Source organism: Lytechinus pictus, chromosome 11, assembly GCF_037042905.1.
Source record: "Lytechinus pictus isolate F3 Inbred chromosome 11, Lp3.0, whole genome shotgun sequence".
In the NCBI taxonomy this organism is placed as follows: Eukaryota; Metazoa; Echinodermata; class Echinoidea; order Temnopleuroida; family Toxopneustidae; genus Lytechinus; species Lytechinus pictus.
In genome coordinates, this window is record NC_087255.1 from 29,680,713 (window position 1) to 29,705,534 (window position 24,822).

General features: G+C 35.2%; 1 protein-coding gene across 2 annotated transcripts; it reads left to right on the forward strand.

The window, feature by feature from the left end:
- The first annotated feature begins 1,355 nt into the window (after positions 1-1,355).
- Positions 1,356-24,135, forward strand: LOC129271660 (receptor-type tyrosine-protein phosphatase epsilon-like). 2 transcript variants are annotated; one of them, XM_064106295.1, is made up of 21 exons: positions 1,356-1,685; positions 3,981-4,042; positions 7,029-7,096; positions 7,464-7,533; positions 8,060-8,181; positions 8,716-9,125; positions 9,913-10,000; positions 10,794-10,870; positions 11,719-11,755; positions 12,421-12,518; positions 13,215-13,337; positions 13,684-13,832; positions 14,518-14,653; positions 15,480-15,632; positions 17,158-17,257; positions 17,766-17,842; positions 18,447-18,578; positions 18,984-19,106; positions 19,804-19,943; positions 20,551-20,686; positions 21,424-24,135. In XM_064106295.1, exons 3-21 carry the CDS (start codon positions 7,069-7,071, stop codon positions 21,715-21,717), a joined length of 2,493 nt encoding a protein of 830 aa, XP_063962365.1. In that variant the 5' UTR covers positions 1,356-1,685; positions 3,981-4,042; positions 7,029-7,068; the 3' UTR covers positions 21,718-24,135. The 2 variants fall into 2 exon arrangements, with proteins under 2 accessions (XP_063962365.1, XP_063962366.1); XM_064106296.1 differs by lacking the exon at positions 3,981-4,042 and having other exon boundaries at positions 1,357-1,685.
- The last annotated feature ends 687 nt before the right edge of the window (positions 24,136-24,822 follow it).

Below are 24,822 nucleotides of genomic sequence, written 5' to 3' on the forward strand. Positions count from 1 at the left end.
GTAGTCAGATCACTATGGCATCTCGCTACTGTAAAATTATACCATCTGACTCCGTCTGACAATGTCTTCAGATCGACAATGTAATTGATGGTAGCAAACAGACTAGTTCATAGTAAGCTCATGTCTTGAATGACCTTCAATCTCTAAATATATTTAAGATACGAAGAAGTCATTCTGTGAAGTGCCATATCAAATTAACCGAGTCTCTGAAGAGTTGCAAGAGAATTAAGGAGAGAGAATTAATTTAATGAAGGCTATTTGGGGACTTAATCCGTCTCTGAAAAGTCTCGGTGACGTCTCCACAACGTCTAAATCAGTTGCGGCGATCGTTTTGTTTCTGAGACGTCGCAGAGACGTCACGACGTTTCCAGGGAAAGGATGTTATAGCCGCAGCGTATGAGGCATCCCAGTGACGAATCTGCGCCTTCCAAGAAAGATTGATTGACACCTGTATGACGTGGAAGATGCATCCCATCAGTCTCCTGAAGGTTATGCCTTAGCGAGAGCGTCGACGCTATTTCAATAGTCGCAGAGACGTCTTGGAAAATCATTTTTTTTGTTTTTTAAATATCGCAGTAATGTCTCCACTAGGGAGATACGTATACGGCCTTTATTTTTTCAATAATAATACAAGCATACATATACACCTGTGCATACACCCTTACATACTGCGCTTCATACTTTATTTTGTAAGCGTTTTACATTGCAACTATTATTACCTGACTAATCTGTCTAATTCAATATATGAACATTCCAAAATTTTATCTGTCAACCGGTCTATAAGTCAATTGGAGACCCAATTAATTGAAAGAAAGTCAAATTATAACGTTCAAGGGTCTTAGAAGGTATCGATTACGTGACAAGCAACCAAGGAATCGTCTCTCTTTTGGATGTATATACACAGTTATGAAGTGTAATTTCTTTATTAATAGCTGATAGAAACCAAAAAGGATACAAATGAAACAAACACGATCTCAGTCACGTGACCGCATAATGATGCAGTGTGGCACTCTACTTTCACTTGAAGCCTCTTATGCACACCGGCGGTCGGTCGGTTGCAAAAAGAGTTCGGATTAAATGCAGTAGGAACGTAATCGAACGCAAGTTCTATAGTACTCGCTTCTGGTTAGTTGAAAACCAGGTTGCGTTCGATGTTTTGGTGGTAAAATTGATTGCAAGTGGTTTTGTAACTTGCCCTCAGGAACGACCATCATCCAGCTACCCATTTCACTTGCTTGTATAATAAAATATTGTGCTCTCGAGTAATAAGCAATCCGAAACCAACCAACATGACCAATAGGCATCGTCTTAAGCTAATTAATAAAAATTCTTAATGTGTGTGATACTTACCCGTTTAGTTACACTGTAGCCTATATACCTACAAGGCTTGTCTGTATCTCAATTCATATTGTGGAACTATTCCGACTATCCTCAACCTATCATCAAATTGGTGTACTTCAATCCATTTGGACTACCTTCGTATTTAGTTTAATCTCGGTATTAATTGTCAATATATGCAGTCTCTTCGTCAGGGCTGAATAACTGATTCCTCTTAGTCTTTCTCCTTTTGTGCCATCAATGGAATCATCTTTGCAATGAAAAAAAAATAATGTGGTAACTGTGGCTTCAGTTTGTTTGAGATTACAATATTGCTGATCAGGCCATAATTCGTGCCGACCCGATTGGTAAGTCAATATACTCTTGATATTTATGTGACTTGAAAATGTATACAACCAGCTGTCTAACATTCGTCTCTAATTCAAGTCATTATATTGCAACTTGGAGAATAAGCTGTTACTCCAAATTTAAAGTTGAAATGAATAGCGATGTACTTATTGATTACCAAGCAGTTGCAGTTCATTCATGAATAACAAGTTACTGAAATGCTTTTTTTCAGGATTTAATGTTCATCGGATACCTCGACAATCATGTGTACTTGAGATAATACTGAGTTTTGTTCAATTAAAGTGTTGTTTTTTCGTCGTCTTTCTTGGATTTTCCCACCAAACATTGGCAAAGAATCAGGAACTGTTTCATAGTGTTAATGTATCAAGCAATGTTATACCGTATATTAGATATAGGATGTACTTCCGCGTGGAAAGATAGATAGATAGATAAAGATAGATAAATGGATTTTGTTAAAAACACCATGTCTCGCAGTACAAACTGAAATTAACATGAATTACAGATAAAAAAGACAATAAACAATATACAGTATTAACATAGGAATTCAAATCAAAGGGTCACTCTCGCAGTGCACTTAATTTCAGTAAGGAGAAATACAAACAGAAAACTAGGTAATGTATCCAGGCACCCCAAAAGGGGTACCTGTAGAAAATTAACTTTGAATACAATCATCCAAAGTGCACCACGAAAATGACCCTGTAAATACTTAACATGAAAAAAAAATAATACTAAGTTATTACTTGTAAATTAAACTAGTCGATTTATAAATATTTCATGAGTAAAGTTAAAACTATCAAAATCGTACACACAGGAAACAATTAGGACTTTACTTTTACTATTAATAAATACTTTACTATTAATAAAATATTATCATTTATATAAAACAAAATATCAAATTATATGGACCCTAATTGCACTTAAAATTCGTAAAACCAGTGAGTAGGCTTATTTATGTGAGATATTGCACGAAGAGAGAGAGAGAGAAGTAGTACATGTATATAAAGTCAACAAGTGTTGACTTACAATGACAAGTGCTGAAGCATTTTCCTAAATTGTCGTACTCCCCTTGGGATTTTTGGATCAATTTAGAAGAATTACTTAATAAAACATATGTGCCTTATTATCAATATATTGGAGCATTGCTTTAGAGTATGCTGCGTACGCTATAAAAGCCTATGACATTATGTATGTAGGTTAATTGATTAAAAAAAGATACCAGCATAATTTCATTTTGTCTTAATTCTTATTATTATAAAGAGGGCAATTCAATATGCCTATTTTCATGGTAGCTTAGGTTTTTACGACCCACTAAAAAAACCTTAAAAGTGGAAACCACTTTCCTCATTATTGCCATTATCATGTTTGTGTATAGGTCTAAAAGAGTATAATGAGCCCGGGGGGCAGTCAAATATATTGCTGTACACATGGGTGACACAAAAACGCGTTTAAAGGGGTGTTTTTCAGTTTTGGACGAGGGCCGCGCGTGCACTCGTAAAGGGTATGAAAAACACCTCTTTTTTTGTCTCGCCTGCATAGCAAAGCGAGATTATAGGCGCCACTTTTCCGACGGCGACGGTGGCGGTATTTGGCAGTATCTGTTGAATTACCATCATTACTCTGAAATTGTATTGGTCTAGTTCATAAAACTTGGACAGAAGAGTAATCAAGTATCACTGAACATGCTGTGCGAGTTTCAGGTCACATGACCAAGGTCAAATGTCATTCAGGTCAATGAACTTTTGTCATGTTGGAGGTAATTATTAAATTGCTGTCATAACATTCAAAGATTATGGATACAGTTTATGAATTGTGGACATAGGGTAATCAAGTATCACTGACAAGAATTAGATCACATGATCAAGGTCAAATGGCATTTAGGGTCAATGAACGTCGTATTGTATCATTATATGAATGGTGTTTTTTTTAATAATTATTTTATAGTAGTTTTCAAAGTCAGCGCTGCTGCTATATTGAATCGCGCGATGCAGGTGAGACTGCCAGAGGCGCTCCACTTCTTATTTTATCATTTATTTTTATCTATTTCTTGGGCTAATTACACCACTTATTACCTGCTATTCGTCGCATTGGAACGATTACGTATGATTATGAAGACTATTCACACGTAAACTGCTAGTGCATTGAAACGGAACAGACTTGACACATTATCGCTTTACAACACAATCACTACATCATCAATCACAGACATTTTGGCTTCAAAATATGACCATTGTCCTTATCCACTGTGATATGGACAATATTATGTAAATTTCAGATTTATTGATTCTTTGTAACAGATCTCCAATCCGTCGAAGGGGTGAAAACTGTCAACAGTGCTCGGATTTTAAGGCAAAATAAGGTAATATTTGAACATACGGTCATGCATCTTGATTTACTAGCAGGTCGAGGCCTACATTAATATCACAGTACACACTATATTATTATAAGAGGGAAACTTTTAGATACACTGGTTTGCATCATCGTTCGACATGTTCAAATCCCAGCATCATGACAAAAGCAAGGGTACTTGTGAAGTTTCAGTTTTGACTCAGATCAATCTGTCACGGAAGCACGTATTTTTTAACCCAAAAAAATCTACACATTGGAGTATGTAAAGGTTATAAGGGATATAAAGATGTTTCTGGATTATCATTAACATGATTAAGCTAAATAGAAAGCGGTTTCTACATCCTGCATAAACATGATAAATGGCAAAATTCCCGCAATTTTCAATATATAAATGAAGTAATTTGGTTTGCGTGCTATTTCTATGATAATGTATAACTAGGAGAGTGATTTATGCACTAGCATACAATACACTTGGCTCATTGCATAATCGATCGTCATGAGTTACAATGCTCTGAAGTCGAATTCATTAATAACATAATTTACGTTGATAATTTTTACAGAAAATTCCAAACTGGCGTCAGAAATGGAAGCTAACAGTGAATACCCATTCTTCGTGCTTATCTCCAGTTGCTTCGTTTAATGGCTCATTGCAATTTCTGACACCAAAGCATGTATCAGTTGTTCAATCTATACAAATATCTATTGCGTGTGTTTTACATAACTAGTATTTTGTTATAATGTGGGTAATGAAACCCACTAATTGGTTCAATGATCATAATAACGTATGGGAAGCTAGAGCAGAGTAAGTTTCAGATGCTGAATATATCTACTTCCAAACTCCAAAATGAAAATAGACCAGTTCGGAGTTAAATCATGGGCAATTTTGGTCATTTGACCTTTCACATTTTTTTTTCATTAATATGATAGGCAGATTTCAAAGCAAGATATGATGTTAGCATGCCTTACATAGCAGGGTGCAGAAATTGTATAGAACAGGTGACTATAGAATAGCCACCAATTAACATTCTATATGAAGGTATTTGTTGCATTTCTACGTTAAATAGATTAGCATGTTACTATTATAACGATGTACTTGGCCAATTGTTAAATACCACTTGCTAGTGGACGCATTGAAGTCTTTTGAGGATCTAATGAAAAGAAACAATTTAAAAGAATATATGAATAATCAATACATCAAATTGGTGCTTATCTAATCAAATATTAAACCACGATGTCACTTTTTGGCCAATGACCTCCTTCGAACTGGCTTATAGAAACAGTTCTGTTGACTGTTTATATATGAAATGTAAACCTTTCAAAGTTAACTAAAATCTACTTTGTAATATAAAGTAGTATGTGCAAGGATTCGTATCATCATGATAATACAAATCGCTGCAAATACGCTGATACTTCCTGATTATCTTTTTATATACGATATGAAACCGAAAGATTAAACAAACGGTGTCTTTGCCATTAATTAATGTCTTGTTGAATAACACAATGGCATCAGGGACATGGGAATATCGGCCTGAAGAGTAAATGTATACCAGCTTTCTTATATGTATAGGGAGGGGAGCTATGGCAAGTTCATAGACTCTCCGGCCCTATTTCAAATGACTCGTTCTTTTATTTGTATGCCAAATTCGTGCATTGCCTTTACAAAATGTTCGGAATCATTGACATTTTTATTTTCAAGAGATTTTCACCTAGATATCTCTTGCGATAAATAAAAAGAAGATCCGGTAATAGTCATGTGCAATCTAAATTAAATCCATTATTCGGATTAGCGTTACCACAGATACTGGGGATGTATAATCTAACACAGACATCATTTCACAGACTGCGAGTGAAAAGGTCTTGATTTTTGTTGGTATGCTAGGCATTCTAATATAATGTATTTTTAATCATTAACATTAAGAGCGAAAGATAATTGTTTATACTTTAAAATTTTCACATCGAAAATATCATGATAAAGATAAATGCAATTTATAGCCTGTGAGCAAACATTAAAACCAAGCAATTTATGAATTGTCCGCATTATACTAAAAGGTATAACGAAAGTGAAAAGTATATTATCGTGATGGTCAATGATCATACCTACAAATATTTCCGTTTAAATTCAATAAAAACTCTGCTAAATGATGAACTGTTGTCAGGCAGAATCCTTACTGCATTTAAAGGGAAACCCACTCTGGTAATAAAAAGTATCCATGTGAAAAGAAGTTGATGTGAGCAGTATAGACAATTGAAACTAATTATGGAATTTTATAGATGTTTGCAAAAATGAGGTCGCTAAGACATTGAAGACTGTAATCCTTCATATTATGGGTAAGTATATTTTTTGCAAGTGGTGTAAGAAACTATTTTTTTTTCATTTGTCATGTACTATTACTATCCTCTTTGATAACATTCTGATTTTAAAACTAGATAGCATTTTAGGCTATTTCTGAAAGTGGGGCAAAATTAAAAAGTAATTATCCTTCATATTCATCTTGGCATAAGGACGTTTAACTTGTTATTGTTTTCTGATCTTGTTCGAATTTTCATTTATCAGCTTTTCTGCCTTTTAAAAGATTTAGCTTTATTCAACTATTTTTTTTCCAATTTGATTTTGCCGTTGTCGTTGTCCCGCGGAATCGATTATTGTTCAAAAAGAATGAGTAAGAACGGATGAAATACTTTTTTATCCGCTATTGGAGCCTTATACAATACAAATTAGTTGAATAAAAATAACCACATAGTATATTACGTTAAAAAAGAATGAGCACCCGTGTTTGTTTAGTGGAAATTTGGCCCGTTTAAATAAAAAAAAACATATTTTATGTAATTTGTAAATTGTAAGTCAACATTAGCAATTGTTTTACAATATTTTGCATCAATTTACCGACCAAACATGCAAGTTATTGGGCTAACAATATTTCATATATATAATATGATTGTTTTTTATCATTACATTACAACAATTATACTGTGGTTTCACATTTTTATGTTTGAAGCTTGACCAAGGAGATCTTACTAAAGAGGATTCCAAGCATCATGTTATCCATTACTTCATACATGTCAGGTGAGCTCATTGAATAATAATGCATTTATGTAATCTAACAAACCGAAACATTACAAATAAATCTTCGAAAATAGATATTAGAGCATAACCATTGTCTTACCACCGCGGTGGCGTGGCCCTTCTATCAGTCAGAGTTAGGGGTTGAACCAAATAAACAGACAAGTTGGGTGGAACTATTATTAACACATAATGCTATCATCCTTATTAGAATAAAAGTCGTAATGACGTCATAGCAATAGAACGATTGGCTAAGATTTAAAACTAATTTGACTCCCTCCATATTAAAGGCTTGCAATCATCCAAAATTGTTATATTAGTATTCTTTCAGTTAACCACCATCTTTTTGGTTTAACCCATATTCTTACAGATTTTCAACTAACAACTATTGCAGTATGCGTTCTGTGTGTCACCGTTACCACCTTAATATGGTGTCTGTGGTAAGTAATGCTATATTTTATTAATACCTATGCCATTTTTATTCTGTCAATTTTTACCTTTGCCATTCTCACCTCTGCGTTTTTTTTTATCTGTCATTTTTCCTTTGCCACTTTTATGCCTACTTCTGTCTTTTTTAAATCTCTGCCATTTACATCTTATATTTTTTGCCTCTGCCATTTTTTGTTATCTCTTCCATTTTTACCGCTGCCATTTCTACCTCTGACATATTTTACCTCTGCCATTTTTCCACCATATGAAATACACTTATCGTTTTAGTGGACTTTAATAATGTTAAATCGTTATCAAAATACCTGTTTTTAATTTTCTGTACACTTTTTATTCCTCTCTTTGCTGCGATACATTTCTTTTCAATAACCAATTATTCTTAAACTGAATTGAATTTATTTCAAAAATAAAATCATTGGATAATAGCTGGCGATTTGAATGCACTAATGTCTGAATGATTTTATTCCCGTTCTGATTACATTGATTACCTTCACATAATGTCTTTGTGTAATGAAACAGGATTAGACGATCCCGGACACCGCGACGAAGGCAGAGTAGGATTGACATGGAATATGCTGTCAAGTTTTCTTATCCTCGAAGATTGACTCAATCCGGGACTGGTAACGGTGAGGCCACGACTGGTATGTATTTCAGAGGGTCATGTGTTCAAATCCCACCCAAACACTAGAGTCCGATATATGGCAAGGTGACATTGAAACTCTTTGCCATGCTGCATGCTCTCAAGATACAATAAAGAAAGAAACATACACAGAGAAAAGGGTTTAATCCTAAATTAAGGTGATTTTGGTCAAGAATTGTTTGACTTTCCACAAAAAGGGTCCTAACTTCTTAAGGAAGGTGATTTTTTTTAATAAAAAAAAAACATGACAAGTCAGAAAAAGAGTGGTTAAACGTTTTAATTGCAAAATGAAGGTGATTTTGTCAAATAAATAACAAGCAGAAAAAGGGGAATTTCACTCTCAAATGAGGGTTGCTTAAATCACTACATTTTAGCATTTCAGGCGCAATTTCCGTGGAAATGAGATCGAAGTTAATTTAATAGTAACTACATTAAACCAATGTGGATGCCACAAAATGGTATAGGTATTTAACCCTCCGTTAAAGTGATTCATTCAATCTCATAATTACATGCGATATGATTGCACACGATACAGACAAATCCTCCGCAATTGTGTCTATTACTCAATATACTCCGGAAGTTCATCCACGATCCGATAGCCTCAGAGCGGGAAACTCCATTCCTCCTCTTCCTCCTCCTGAAACGAAGGCCAGTTATGAGGGGATATCAGCTATTGAATACAAACACATGGAACCGAAGCCATCACCAGCCGAACATCAACAAGAAGATCGAGATGAACAACGAAATGAACAAGTAGATGAGGCTTTAAAAGGGGTAGAATCAACCAAACTGGAGGATAATCCTAAAACTTTCCAGTCCCAAGATTCTACCCAGTCTCATGGCTACGCACAAGGGGCTACTATAGGCCCTGTATCCGTTAATGAATTTGTAGACCACGTCAAGGAAATGAAGAAAGACACTGGATTTTTCGACGATGAATGGGCCGTGAGTTATGTTCATATGAAAATATTCTTAATCATTTTATTGTTACTCCATCAGATCAATAACCAATCAACGCGCATCGAATTCGTACGATGTCACGCGCGCTGCCACCAAGAAGTTGCGAAAACTGTTTTATTGCAGGCCCTAATTAGGGTAACGATCGTTTAATCACGACTGACGTACAACTCTTTATCACTTCTTAGTTGCTTAATCCTCATTTTGGCGGCATCAAATTTACATCATGGAGTTTTCGCACTCACTACGCAGACGCTTTCTGGCACGTAGACAATCTATTGTCAAAAGAACTTAATGACAAAGGAGTCTTTGTAGAAAATTTGTGAATCAAAACAGCAGTTTCGTCCGTGACTCTGGTCAAACGACATAGCTGCAATTTATCGTCAGGTGAGAATCTTAGGACGATCAGCTGTTCCGGTTCATGCATTTGAGATAAAGACCGCTCTGCTATTCATTTTGATTTGACGGGTATTTTCAACGTATTTTACTATGTTTTAGAATCCACCCCCCTTGCAAAAGGCTATGCAAGAGCAAAAATTCCTATAGTATTGAAACTTTATGACGCTTTTTTTTTGGGGGGAGGGGCAAAATGAATGTGCAAAGGGCATATTTGTCTATATACGCGCGCCGCAAACGTTGTGTGGAAAATCTAAGGTTCCTACACTGTCGTTGACAGAGTGAAAACTGTCTGCTGAGAGAGAAAGGATTGGGAAAAAGAGAGAGTGAGGGGGTAGGAGAGATTGCATTCATAATATGATTTGTCTTTTCGTTACAGCGATTATATGACCATAGATACATGCCACAGTCATTTGCATTAATGGAAGCAAACTTCAAGAAGAATCGATACAAGAACATTCTTCCGTGTGAGTGAGAAGCTTTTGAAATTACATTTAATTTTAGAATATACCATTCAGGTAGTCATGTAACCATCCCTTGTAAATATTTTTGCGAAACTAAATCTCCAAATATCAGCTATCACTGATGACATCGTCATCAGTAAATCAACACGGATGTGATGTTATTCCCCATGATATCAAACCATTCTCCAGGAGCTGTACATTAAACTTATAATGCATCACGTGCATACGCTCTTGCAAGTTGTGTCAATTTCCGTAAAGGAAAAAAAATGATTTTTTTTTTTTTTACACATTACCTTCTCGAACTGGGCTGACCCTTGTACGAGCCTGTGTGAATAATAATTCAGTAGTTAAGGGGTTAAGAAGGTAGGGCGAAAATCCACCAAAGGACACTCCGGCAGAATTATGAATCTGTTAATTTCAAGTTTTTGTGAGGCCTCTTGCAACCTGATACATTGTTCGGTGCGTACACAAGTCATGTGATTTTTTTTTCATAATTGAATAACAAATTTCCTTCCACGCATGTAACTGTGTAAATGTGATTAAAACAAATGCTCAGGTTTACTGGCCGAGTTCTTTTTAAAGAATTAATTTCACTTTGTAAAATGTGCTGTGCACGACTAGTTTATGAAATGTATACACGACATAATGCAGAGAGTGAAACAAAATAAATGGTGACATGGATGTATCGTCCAACATATAGATATCATAATTTATGTGAATAAAACAAAATGTTTAATATCAATATAATATTGTGAATTTCTCTCAATTATGAACCGTTGCGGTTGTTTACTTGTAGATGACCATACGAGAGTCATCCTTGATTTAATCAATGGTGATCCTAACAGTGATTACGTCAATGCAAGTTATATTCAGGTGAGTCAAACCACATGGAAACATATCATTCGAAAAAAAATAGATTACAAATAAACCGAGCAGATTTTAAGGCATTAAGTTGGATTAATGAACTCAGGTTGTATTTATCAGGCATTTGTTTTTTGTGCTGATGCATTTTATCTTAATTTATATCTAATAAATCAAATACAAAAACAGGGCTATTTTTCAACTATACCCTTTTTTAATTCAATAAAAACATTAAGAAGTTGTTTGGTCAAAATTGAGAATCATAGACTTGCCATATTTTAATGGTTCTTTAAGCCTTAAAAAATTTACGGTTGACAGCTCCAAACTGAACGATATCACCAAAAACATGAAAAGTGATTGTAAAAACTCACAGAATGGATCCCAAATTATATATACTTAATTATTAACTGACGCCCTTTTACGACTTATTGGACATTTTTGGTAGTCTGAAGGCGCGTTCCTTCATTTCTGTAACACCAAGAGCTTAGGTTTTGAGGAGAATGAGCATGACGCATAACGACACATGTCGAGATATAAAATGTAAGCACGCGAAGTGAGAGAGCAAAAGAAAGGAAAAATAGTTTTGCAATATATGGCATGTCTTCATGTAGATTGGAACTATCAAGAAGTGATTACGGATATAAAGCCTCAATAGTTACTTTGGTACCCCAAAATGGCAAAATTTAATAACAAAATCTTCAAATTTTCCTCTGCCTCTTGATATATTTTCGTCATTATTTGAACATTGTCAAAATTTGGTGACGGATCACCAAATGTCCACACTGGCATGCCAAAAGGTATGATAGAGCCTCCTAGTTAACGCAGATTGTTTTCTTTTTCTTTTTTTTTCTTTTTTGCAGAGTTTCTCAAAAGAAAACACATACATTGCATCCCAAGGTAAGAAACACAGTCATTCATATCAAGACAATTTTTAATTTTCAACTAATTAATCAATGATCTATTACGATATAAAATAAAAAGTAGGCATGTGTAGTTATTTCCTTTTATTTCTTATCCAATATCATTAATCACCGGGAGCTAGAAATTGTGAATAAAACTAGTCTGAATCTCAGAAAATAAAAAACACATAATTGGCACCAGAAATATTCTCCTTAATTGCAATTTCCAATGATAATAAAACGCTATCATGTTTACAAAGATTCGTATTACATAATGATGTTCTAAATCTACTACAAGTATAAAAAATATCCTGATTTTCAGGTCACAGGAAATTGTTGAAAATATGAGTCTGACTTCAAAGCAGTATTTCAGGAAATGTAAGCAGAATCACAATTCAGAAAATAATACAGAAACTGAGATATTGATGAGGTGGAGCCCCGGGAATGGAACTAACAATATACATTGAAAAGCTATTCCATGTCCCTGTTCTTTCACCTCATCAATATCTCAGTTTCTGTATCATGCAAAAGCAAAATGATAATACGGTTTCACCTACATGGTAATGGTTTTCTTTATCGCCCCTCCCATTTCCTCCCCCTTCCCCCCCCCCCCTTATCTCTCTCCTTTGTTATATCGTATAATTTTCCCTTCTCTATTTCTAGGACCTAACGCGACTTCGATATCAGATTTTTGGAGGATGGTTTGGCAGAAAGAGATAGAGACTATTGTCATGGTAACCAATCTGGTGGATAGGGGCAAGGTATAAACACATTCCTTTTATTCGATGTGACAATGCGTTACGATTGTTTTACAAGCAAACGAATAACGTGACATGAATGTAGGCCATTCATGTTTCATAACGTCAAGCTATATTTTCATTTTTGGATTACTGACTGAAAAAAGAGGAACAATCAGTGAAAAGGTGATTGCCAATTTCTTTAAAATGTTCTCCCTCCGTCACCCGAATTTTGCTACGGTTACGTAACAAGTTATTCTGTTAATAACTTTAACATTACATTGCCATATGTAAATACATTTTCCACGAGTGATGTAATAACTTTCAAGGTCTAGTTCATCCCAGAAACAAGTAGATTTGAATTTTGTTTAAAGAAAAACAAACAATCATAACGATGAAAATGTCTTCACATGCAAATGTAAAATAAGAAATTGCATTTTAGAGTTGTGTTTAGCAGTGTTTGGTTTCACAAAAAAGTTACAATCACATTGTTGGAGTGAACTTGACCTTTCTTTTCTACTGCTTATTAGTGTAAACAGAATGGTCCATCCGGGTCCCTATTCACAAAACTTTTTATAATAACAAATGCATAATTTCTACAAAAAACTTCACAATTGGCCAATCAAATTGAATGATACAAGTAGCTTTAACAATTTGCTATGAAACGGGCCCCGGATGTATATACAAATACTAAATCAGAGATATCGTTTGTCGTTACAGATAAAATGTGAGAAATATTGGCCTGATCAGGGAGAGGAACTATTTTTTGAGGATATGATAGTGAGTTGTGAAGCGGAGATCCATGGGATACATGACGCCAGACGATCACTCCTCATTCACAAGGTATCATTCCGCCAACAGATGTTCGGCTAAAAACTATAGCAGTCTTATACATTTGTTTGATTATTACATTTCACGACGACGTAACATATGAACATCTTAATTTCCATGCTGTGCCATTTTATTACACAGTTTAAGATTGTACACGTGCATTCAATATAATAATCACACACATCATACTATATCATGACAGAAAAACAATATAAACCATTTAAATGAGAGATGACAATTTGTATGAGACCTACATGGCACTTGGGAGAGATACCATTCTATTCCAAATTGAAAATCTCATTATGCATTATTGAAATTGACATTGAGTATTTCTTGTATTATTTATTTTGTTGACAAGGGCGATGAGATTCGTATCCTGGAACATTTTCATTTCACACGCTGGCCAGACAAAGGAGTGCCGAGGAACGTTTCAGTACTACTCAGATTCATACAAGAAGTTAATACATCACATGACCAAAAATCTACACCCCTATTGGTTCATTGTAGGTGCGTCATTTGTTTGGTGGCTTTGATGAAAGGGTTTTATATATATATATATATATATATATATATATATATATATATAATTCATCCATCCATTGTTCATTTGTTCATAGATATTTTCAAAATAAACAGCAATTAATGATTAGATTTACAAGCCACTGTAATTGGCAAAACAGGCTGTGTCACTGAGATTCATTTGAGCAGGGCATTTTCCTGTTGTCTAACTGAAATACAGAGATCTAAAAAAAACTTCGTGTCAAGTGGTCGTATTTATTAACTGAACACATAACTATAAATATCAAACGAAGTATTAATCCTTCTTCATGACGATATACCTAGGAAAATTGCTTCTTTAGATCAATTTTGTATTTCTTATAACCCTCCCCCCATCTCATTTAATATCATTGCTATTTCTGTAACTTTTCACCAAGTATTAGTTTGAAATGTCATCTTTTTGTAGTATAAGGTTGGTAAAAAAAAACAAATAAATAAATGGATAACGAATCAATCAAGCTCTAAAAAGGCGCAAAGAGCGGCAAAAAGAAAAAATGAGAAATTGACTAAATTGCGAAATGATGAAGCTATAAGACACCCCTTCTTTCACTGAGAGAAAAACAAATTGTGTCCCCTTAAGGTTCCCTTTCCCATGCTTTACAATAATACCAACTTATTTTGGTTTTTTCCATAGTGCTGGCGTTGGTCGTACAGGAGTGGTGATCGCATTGGATAACGAAATGAGAAGATCCAAACAAACTGGTTTTGTCGATATCTTCAATTTTGTCAAATCGATGAGACAGTGTAGACCTCAGATGGTACAGACACCGGTAAGTAACCACTCCAAATTGATGAGTGTATGCATGACGCCGCATTTTTATTTATCTATTTATTTTTATTTACTTATTTATTTATCTATTCATTTATTTATTTATTTATCTATTCTTCCTTTTTTTGGTACCATATCTATACGGATCATAAGGAAAAATATTCCCTACCCAGATTTTGTAGGAATCGGTCCGTGGAACCCAAAATATGACCATATCAGTCCCTATAATTAGCTTCACGAAAGTCAATGTACTATGTCGGCCTGGTTCTAATGGTGTGGGTGTTATTGTGGGTGTGGATTCTGGGTATGGGTGTGGTATGGCTCAGAACTGAAAGTCATGGAACGATCATGAAGAGGGTTACATCCAACTGTGGAGTGAACTCAGCCTGGTGAGTGAGTAAATGAGTGAGTGAGTGAGTGAGTGAGTAAATGAGTGAGTGAGTGAGTGAGTGAGTGAGTAAATGAGTGAGTGAGTAAATGAGTGAGTGAGTGAGTGAGTAAATGAGTGAGTGAGTAAATGAGTAAGTGAGTGAATAAATGAGTGAGTGAGTAAATGAGTGAGTGAGTAAGTGGTATGAGGTTACGTGCGTGAGAGTGTAGTGGTTGTGTGTTTGTATTTGTGTGTAACTTAGTGGGAGATTGTCAATGTGTGTGAGATGGGAGGGTGTGTGTGTGTGTACGTGTTAGTATCATGCCCCTATCACATCCTCCTCCACACAACCAACGCAGAGAGGATCATACGCACATATACGCATTATATATGATGATTTTCACATTTTGATTTCTTTTAATAATAATCAATGTATTATTGTCTAAAAAATATATAGGAGCAATACGAATTCATCCATGACGCCATGTTGGAATATCTTGTTGGTCACGACACTATGATACCACGTGACCGATTCGTGGAACACCTCACTGAGATGGAAAACAAACCTGAAGAAGATGGCGCTGTTTCAAAGTTACACCAAGAATTCAGGGTAATGTAGATTGAACCCACCCCTCCCCCCCCCCGTTTTTTTATTTGTGTAAATTGTCAACTTGACCTTGAAAGATGATAATAGTTTTTATTCACCCAAACATTTAAAGATTAACGAGAGATTCCTGTGGACTTTCGAGAGAATGACACTTGGAACGAGCATGTTCAGATCAATTACCGGACGGTCTTGACTCTTCTCTTTATATTTGTTAAATTTCCCTTTGTATTGACTTTTTCAATTTTCATATAGTTGGAATGAAATATGTGAGGAAAATAATAAAACAAAGAAATTACAATATATTGTATATAGCATGAACAATAATGGTTGTCATATTTCCCAAGAGCCTTTTAGCGCTAAACGGAAATTGACAAATGCAAGCTTCAAGTTTGAACGATCATAATCACACACATTCACACCCCTGGTTCAGTGCTCACTGCATGATTATGACCAAACTTTGTCAGAGAAGATTATTGGAAGATGCGCTGTTGTTTATGGTATTTTTGGTTACTTCATAAGTCAACGAAGTTAAACGTGTTAATATTAGCGTTGCGGTCCCATTGAGCCTCTAAAAATACCATGCCTTTCATAGCAGTCCAAACATCTAGTAACATCGTTGATTGATTCAGATATATGTCCGAGACCATGATGGCTTTGGATGCTATTCCGACTGGGGTCTATACGCTCCTATCACCCAACTTTTTGCCAATTTGAATCCCTTTCTAATTTACCTATTCATCTGTGGCCTATTGGAAGAAAAGTTTGATACTTTTCCCTAAAGATTTCGAAATGTGAGTAACCATTTTCTTTTCTCTCTCGCCACAATGATATTATGGCTTTTCAAGACTGGCACAACGACATTTTTTAAAATAACCAATGTGTAATTTACAGGATTTTCAAGGACACCCATAACTTAGAGCCTTATCTCATACAACTTAATGAAAAAGATCGAACATATCTCTGTAAATTTAGATGTGGCAGTCAGTATTTGCCTTGCGTCAAGGGTCGTTATGAAGGTATTCCTTGAGAGAATAGATTATGAAATCTTTGTAACATGGGTAAGATTGGTGATGAATTTCATTATTTATTTGAGTGTTCTTACTTCAAATTAGACAGAAGCAAATATATTCCCTCTCAGTTTGCCAAACGTCCAAACACTTTAAAAATGCATAGTCTATTTAATACTAAAATTCCCAAAACACTGTCAAAACTTGCCAAGTTTGTTAATATTATTATGACACAGTTTCGTAGATAAGTACCAAATGTATATACCTGTATATTAAGCTGTTATTAATCATTTTTCTATCTCTTTTTGTTATTCATGTGTTCAACAGTATTATCTTTTGCATTCAAGGCTTTCTTCACCTTTTTTGCCATCTTGTTATAGCTTTTTATATTTATGTATGTATTTATGTACGTATGCATACTATGTATGAATGTATGATGTATGTATAACTGTGTATATTTTCATACTCCGAAAGGGGTCGACAGAGTAAAGTTTCAGTTTCAGTTTCTCTTTTCTTTACAGATCCTGAATCAAGTCTGTCATGAGCCACCGATTGATGCCAGTAACATGGGGAGAATGGAAGAAAATTCATCAAAGAATCGATACCAAAACGTCCTTCCTCGTGAGTACCAATAAATGAAGGGAAAAGAGAAGAATGTTGGCTCTTTTTTATTCCCACGCTGTACAAAATTGAAGTGCTAATTTAACAGTGCTTGTATAGTGATTGCACTACGAGTGCTGATTTTCTAGTTTAAATTTGAACTAGAAAATCAGCACTCGTAGTGCAGTCACTATTATACATGTACAAGAACTGTAAGTGCTAAATTAGCACTTCAATTCTTACAGTGTAAAGGTCAAGTTTACCCCAACAAAGAGTTTATTTGAATGAATAGAGAAAAAATATCAAATTAGCAGAACAATTTTAGTGACTTTCATAAATTTGCACATGGCCAATACAATATCACATTGTCTAAAAAACAGATGGCATTTTTTATATAAAGGATATCTTTATAAATTGATGAGTTTTATGTGACAACAAGAGATATGAGTTTTAGCTACAATAACGTACCGTGATTATTTATGCTGAATTTTACGTACTCATTAAAGGAACGATTTTTGTTAATGTTTAGGAGACACACATCGACCTCTTCTGATATCCTTCAGTACCAATTCATGTTCGGAGTATATCAACGCAACATTCTGTCAGGTATATCGATAATTCCTTTCTTCTACAAATAAATATAAATTCGTATACCAGTACACAGCGAATAGATCACATGTGTCTTTAGATATATATCATATTTTGCCACCATTTATCCATTTTTTTCCTTCAAGTAATTTATTTATTCGATCATACAGAACCCTCTTCGGAAATGTTATGTTCGTAGGATTTCTGTTCTTCAACAATCAGTAAAATATTATAATAAGAAGGCGGAAATTATCAAAGTGTTACACACTACAAAACTTCTGGTGTTAATTGTACCATTTAACGCTTTATTCAATCAACAACAATTTGGTTTCGGCTAAATCCTAGATGATTAAACACCTTCATTCAGTGTTAAACTTAAAACAGCCTCGGTCGTAGACTAAAGTGGTGTTTGTTTCCAACACTTTTCTGGTTTGATTGGTACATAGTATAGATGCTGGGTAAGTTTGCACGTACTGCTTTCTGTTCAGTGCGAAATATTTAAACATATCATTTTAATAAATAAAACATGAAAACGCTAAGTATCGGCGAATCATAAATGAATAAATCAGATTGACATGCTTTCAATCTATGATAATAATGCCATATGTGAATAAACTTTTAGGGATACAAAGATCGTGAACGGATCATTACGACTCAGATGCCCCTCCCACAGACGGTTACGGACTTTCTACGACTGATCTACGATTATCGTATTAGCACCGTCGTCATGCTTAACGGGCTCTCGGACGAAGACGTAAGAGAATATCAATACTACATATATCTTCTCTTTCTTTTGTTGTTATTGAATCGATATATTTCGCAACCCCTAACCATTCCCAAGCGAAAAGAGGAAAGGATATACCAATCTCCTTTGACCTGTAACTTGCCTCTCCTTTTCTCCGCCCCTTTCTCTCCTGTTATTCCTTTCATATCTTAATTCACCATGAGTTACCATATTCACCCTAAGTTACTATATTAAATAGCTTTACCATAGTACTACTTCGACTGTTCAAGTCAAAATGTCCACAAGTCGACTCCTTAAAAAAAAGAAGGGAAAATTTTACCAGGATGTTATTCCCAGTAGAAGTGCAAAAATTGATTTTCTATCCATTCCCAATATGGATTTATTTCTATTTCTTATTTCCTTTTCCATCATTAGAGTTCTTCTATGTACTGGGACGGGGATAATCCAAACATTCTTCTACCATTTTCAATCGATGTATTGGACGTCGTGAAATCTGATCATTGGACAGAACGTACGATAGAACTCAAACACAGAAAGGTATTCAGACCATGTGTGGTACTCGCGATGGATAAGTAATACCTCAGTCACATTTCCCCTACGGCAAGTAGAAAACAGCCGTTTTAACATTTTTGTACCAGCTATTATTATATGTTGTTTGAATAAAAATGAATAAAACGGCTGTTTTCGACTCACCGTACGGCCGCCGTAGGGGTATTGTGACTGAGGTACATGTATATAACATATGACGGGCCGTTCGTGCTATAAGCCGTCAATCATTCACTCACTCAAGTGAGTGAACGCTTTGTACGTATTATACCATCACTCACTCGTTATAGTGAATGAGTGTACAGTTTTATCCAATTAGAGAGCCTGAATTGTTTTTGAGGCCCCCACCCCTCACTGAAGTGGTTGTACATTCACTCGAGTGGATGTACATTCACTCGAGTGAATGTACATCCACTCGGATGGATGTACAACGATTCTAGTTCTCTGATTGGATAAAACTCTTCAATCAATCACTCTCTCTAATGAGTGATGGTAAAATACCTACAGATCATTCACTCACTCGAGTGAGTGAATGAATGGCGGCTTATGGCATTAACGGCCCGTCATAATAACATGTCATTTCTAACTTACCATCACTTGTGATAATTGAATTATAAAGCAAGTTATCTATGCCTAAGATCGTAGTTACTTTTCCTAACCAAGTTTCGTCTCTTCCATTTTTTTCTAGAACACCAGGGTTGTTCAACATTTCCAATTTCAATCGTGGGAGAAAGTGGATTCTACAGAATTCTACCAGACATTACTTGATTTTATGAACATCGTAACCTGTCAACAAGGCGATGATAGTCCAATTCTTGTTCACTGTTTGTGAGTTAATTCAATTGAAAATTCAAATAGTTTTATTGATTACTCGCATAATAGTTAATCTCTTGTCATAGTCCCATTTGTTTTAGAATGGACAATTGGATTGCGAGTTTTGGTTTAAAATTATGATGGCCATTCCATCGTTATTGAAAACCAGGAATGATTGCGAACATAATATTCGAGTCCTTTGGAAGCACATAGGGACGTTATGACATAATGTGATATGCGCTATACAAGAATTGCGTTATTATTATTATTAACATATTTCAAACATTTTCACTTCTGGGTAAATATTGTGCCATAAATGTGAATCGCATACATCATGTCTGACAATATCGTCAACATGATCAAACGTGAAAGTAAAATTAAGCATACGCATTCGAAAGTTGATCAAATCACTCACCACTCTAAACGATTACGAAATTCGAAAGGAAATTTAATCCATGCTTATAAATAACCCTAAAAAACCCACTGTCAACACTATACCATGATTAGAAACTAAGAAAGATGGAAAATAGATGTTGATATTGCTATAAGCAACGATGCATTAACTTTAAAAACTTTTACTACTCGCTATTTTCATTTGAAAAATATACCAACTCTTATATAGGAGTGGGGTTGGCCGGACTGGTGTATTTTGTGTTGTGAAGATGTGTCTTGACCAGCTGGAGTATGAAGATGCAGTGGACGTATTTCAGATTGTCAAGACCCTCAAGAATGATAACTTTCAAATGATACAGAGTTTGGTAAGATTAGATTAGAATATTCTTCCATTTCATCCTAACCTAATCCATTTTTCTATTTCTGTCTCTTCGATCATCTCTCCCTCCCCCACCCCATCTCTCTCTCTCTCTCTCTCTCTCTCTCTCTCTCTCTCTCTCTCTCTCTCTCTCTCCCTCTTTGCCTCCCCCTCCCTTTATCTATATTATTTCTATCATTCTTTCTCTTTCTTTCCATTTTTCTCTCAGTCTTTAATTCATCTCCGAACTTTCTTTCCCTATCACTTTTTTCCCATATCTCGTTCCAGTCTGCCAATTTCTTTCTCTATGATCATCATTTTAAATGTATATTTTGTTGAAATTTTATTTGAATTTTATGTGAACACAAATTGTGACTTCTTTCGGGATTATTCATTATTTTATTTAAGAGTATGGTTGAACTGCGTGATAGTCATTGTTAAATATTTGAATCCAATACTGTATGCTAAATCTCTAACAAAAAAAAATTATTTACGACGAAATTTTTAACTAAATGAGGTGAATTAGATGTTTTAGCTCGAATGTATTTTACATAATATTGTGAATCGTTCTACCCAGCAGTAACGCACTTTCCACTCTGTTTTCACCCGGTATGCTTAGTTCACAATGACGTTGTCTTTTCATGTATTCACAACCTTGTTGGTTGATGTCATATTCTCATGACTTTGATTTTGAATTCGTTTTTTGAAGACGTTTCGATCTTAATTTTGTTTCAATAATTTTAGGAGGACTACAGGCTGTGTTATCGCATCTTGAATCATCTCATGGCGATGTCACAAGACTCTACTTTTCAATCTGTTCAAGATTTCCAGATGGAGAAGGAGGAATGTCTGTCTGAGTCTCTGTCGGCAAAGACAGCTGATGATGGTGGTGACGTTGACGGTGATGATGATAATGAGGAGGAGGAAGATGATGACGTAGATCCCAATGCATACTACGTTCATACCGATGATGATGACGATGATGGTGGTGGCAATGGTGAAGATCAAAATCTAACAGAAGAAATAACTGAACTTTAACAATGAGATGGTTGTTATTTAGTACCATTCGTAGCCTAATATAGTCCTTGATGACTTCAGAGCGCTGTCACTGTAAGACTCCAATAATAATTGTGGGGGGTTCCAATGACGAACAAAGACATTATCAGTGGGTTATGCAATGAACCATACTGTGTTGTTGTGTCATTGCATGAATTATTTTTGTTAGGCAATACTTGAAGCCACCAAGTTAGAAATTAATTTCCACAAATACAGCACCAAACCACATTGGTCTATATTTTAATTAAATGAATCGATGTGGGAACGAACGGGTTTCTCGCATAGTTGAGAATCATCAGATGAAATATCGTTTTGGTGAATTATGTAGGTCATATGTTGTTTCTAGCAACTGTCTAACGAAAACATCTCAAAAAATCATCGCAAATGTTTGTTCGACCTGGGCCCTAATGCATAAAAAAAAATAATAAAACAAAATATTATTATTTCAGAAAATTACATAAACGTTGACAGACGACCCTAGCATTTTCAAATTGGCGATGTTTTGCATGTATATAGTTAAATCTCTAAAATCTCACCTACAGCATTTGCAGCTTAAGATTTGGAGCGCAACGAAAGAGTGCCTGATTAATGTGTGAATATTGTCAATCCAAACCTGATATGAAGGATTGTCTTGTATTATTATGAAATTATTTATATTGGTAGTTATGTAACTTTTCATTTTATATAATGAAATATCTGATGAAATATTTTGAAGAAAAACGAGGTTATGCTTGATCACCTCTGTATTATAGCAAGAGGCAGGCGATCCATAATGCTTGACTGGTAAGTCGTGGTGATCCCAATCACATGATTAGTCGATATAGTGTACACGTGGCTATGCCTTTATTTTGCCCGAAACGTTGAATTCATTATGACTGGCCTTTGGCATACTGTCAAATTAAAAAAAGATCCACAATATATTCTAAAAGAAAAATAATGATAACAAACACCACTGTTTGTTTATGATCCACACTCGGTACTTTCCAAAACCTGAACACACTGAAGTGCGTATAAAAAGACGGGACAATTTTGAAAAAAAAAATTATACGCACTGTATAAGCTCTCTGGCTTCTTCGGCGTCTTAAAAATTAGGTACATTGTGTGAGTTTGTTTATACTATCGCTTCAAACTCCTCACGCTCTGGCGTTGATAACGATCCTCTATTCATAATTGCAATATATACTTGTAATATGATCCGTCAATATATGAATTCGTGCAGAAACAAAATGGCAATTATAAGTTGCAAAAGGGCCTTATTCTCTTGTTGATTTTACCTTCTTACATTATCACAGGTTCATAGTGTGTACCGAGTCAATGTTTTAATTCATTTGGAACTCATTTAGCAGTTGAATGTTAATGGGTTTTGTTTTTAGAAATGTGAAGTGTAAAGGTGTAGGACTACTTAAAGCATGGATGGTGTTTTGAGTATTTTGACAGGACATCATTCATGGGACGTCATTTGTTTGTTCAATGATTACGTAGAGTTACTTGACCTAGACCTCTCATTCGATGTCCATATTTTCCCCATTTTCATTTTCACACCTTTATCTTGCTCTCTTTCATATTTGGTCTACTCTTTTCTTCCAAAACAAATTGAGTATTGACACCCCCCCCCCCCCATAATTGTAGCACAGCAATATCCTCTCTTGTGCAGTCCTGAATGTTTAGCTTTGCAAGATCATGTGGCATTGGTTTGTGCGTTGTGTGACACCAAATGACACCATAAGAAACGTTACAGACACACAGTTAACATTGAAGTTAACCGTTGTATATAGGGGACCAAATGGGTCATTTTACTCTGGTGTTAAATTTACAGTGTTTGTTCAACACTATATTATACATTTTTTGTTGTTACTTCTACACCTTTTGTGTTGTTTTTTAATCTCTATGGTGTAATCTTAACACGCCAGGTTATAGTCCTCTAGGGACACCAAATGGTTTTGATTTTAACACCTAGTTTCTACAGTGTAACACGACATGAGAGTGAAAAATAACAACAACCATGATATCCCACTGTACACGATTTCATCATGGTTCATTTTTATATACCATTCAGTGTTAATGGAGGTTAGTGGAGTAGTATCATGTCATTTTGAGTTTTTCTTCTTGTCTGGGTATACATGAAATTGTTATTTCTATGAATAAGAAAACTATTGAAATCGCTTACCTGGTAAATTACAAAATGATCATTAAATCAAATGGCAAGTGAACCTATTGGACCAAATGGTAAATAGACCAATGGAAATTGAACTAATTCTCACCCCCCCCCTATCCACCCCCCTTTACCTCTCTCTTTCTTTCTATCATACTAACAGTTTTGCAATAATTGAAATTCACAGAAGTTATTTTGGACAGAAGTTGTTTTTTTTTGTAATAAATTAAAGATTGAGCACTCTTAAATGTCAGACGATGTTTTCTGTTATTCTCATGTTCAAGTATTGATTTAACGAGTGCTCCTCGACCTTGCCCTTATCTTCCCACCCTCTCTCCCTCTCAGACACACACCCACCCTCAACCCTACACACACCCATGCATAACGTACAATGTACACATGTTTATTTTTTTTTTAACAAGTGCACACCTAGTTACCAATAATGCATATAGCATTTCCATTTAGCATTTCCAGGATAAAAGAGCATTGTAGATGCCTTGCTCACGGGCATAGGTGTCGCGGCTGGGGATCGAACCCCGGACTTTCCATGTATAGTCAGGCGCCTTAAGGCGACCGCACACCTTACGACTGGTCTGCGACCCGATTTCAGAATAAAATGTAGTAGAATTTGATGCTGATATTGAGACTTTGAATATCTTACTTTGTAATGTTCTAAATCATCGTACGAATACCTGTGTTCAAATCTGTAACTGTGCTATCATCCTTCTTAGAATAAAAGCGAATTTAATATCTAGTCGTAATGACGTCATAGCAGTCGTACGATTGCCTACGATTTGAAACTAATTTGGCCTTTACTCTAAAATAAAGGCTTGGAATCTTTCAAAATGGTTATATTAGTATTCTTTCCATTAATTTTAACCTCAAATAAAATGATATGTTCCATTCACTTTTTCAGAAAAAGAGCAAAATGCGAT

Coding starts and splice junctions, on each gene's coding strand:
- LOC129271660 (XM_064106295.1), top strand. CDS start 7,069: ATGTTATCCATTACTTCATACATGTCAG. Junction 7,534..8,059: donor ACCTTAATATGGTGTCTGTG/GTAAGTAATGCT, acceptor GTAATGAAACAG/GATTAGACGATCCCGGACAC. Junction 20,687..21,423: donor TTCAAATGATACAGAGTTTG/GTAAGATTAGAT, acceptor CAATAATTTTAG/GAGGACTACAGGCTGTGTTA.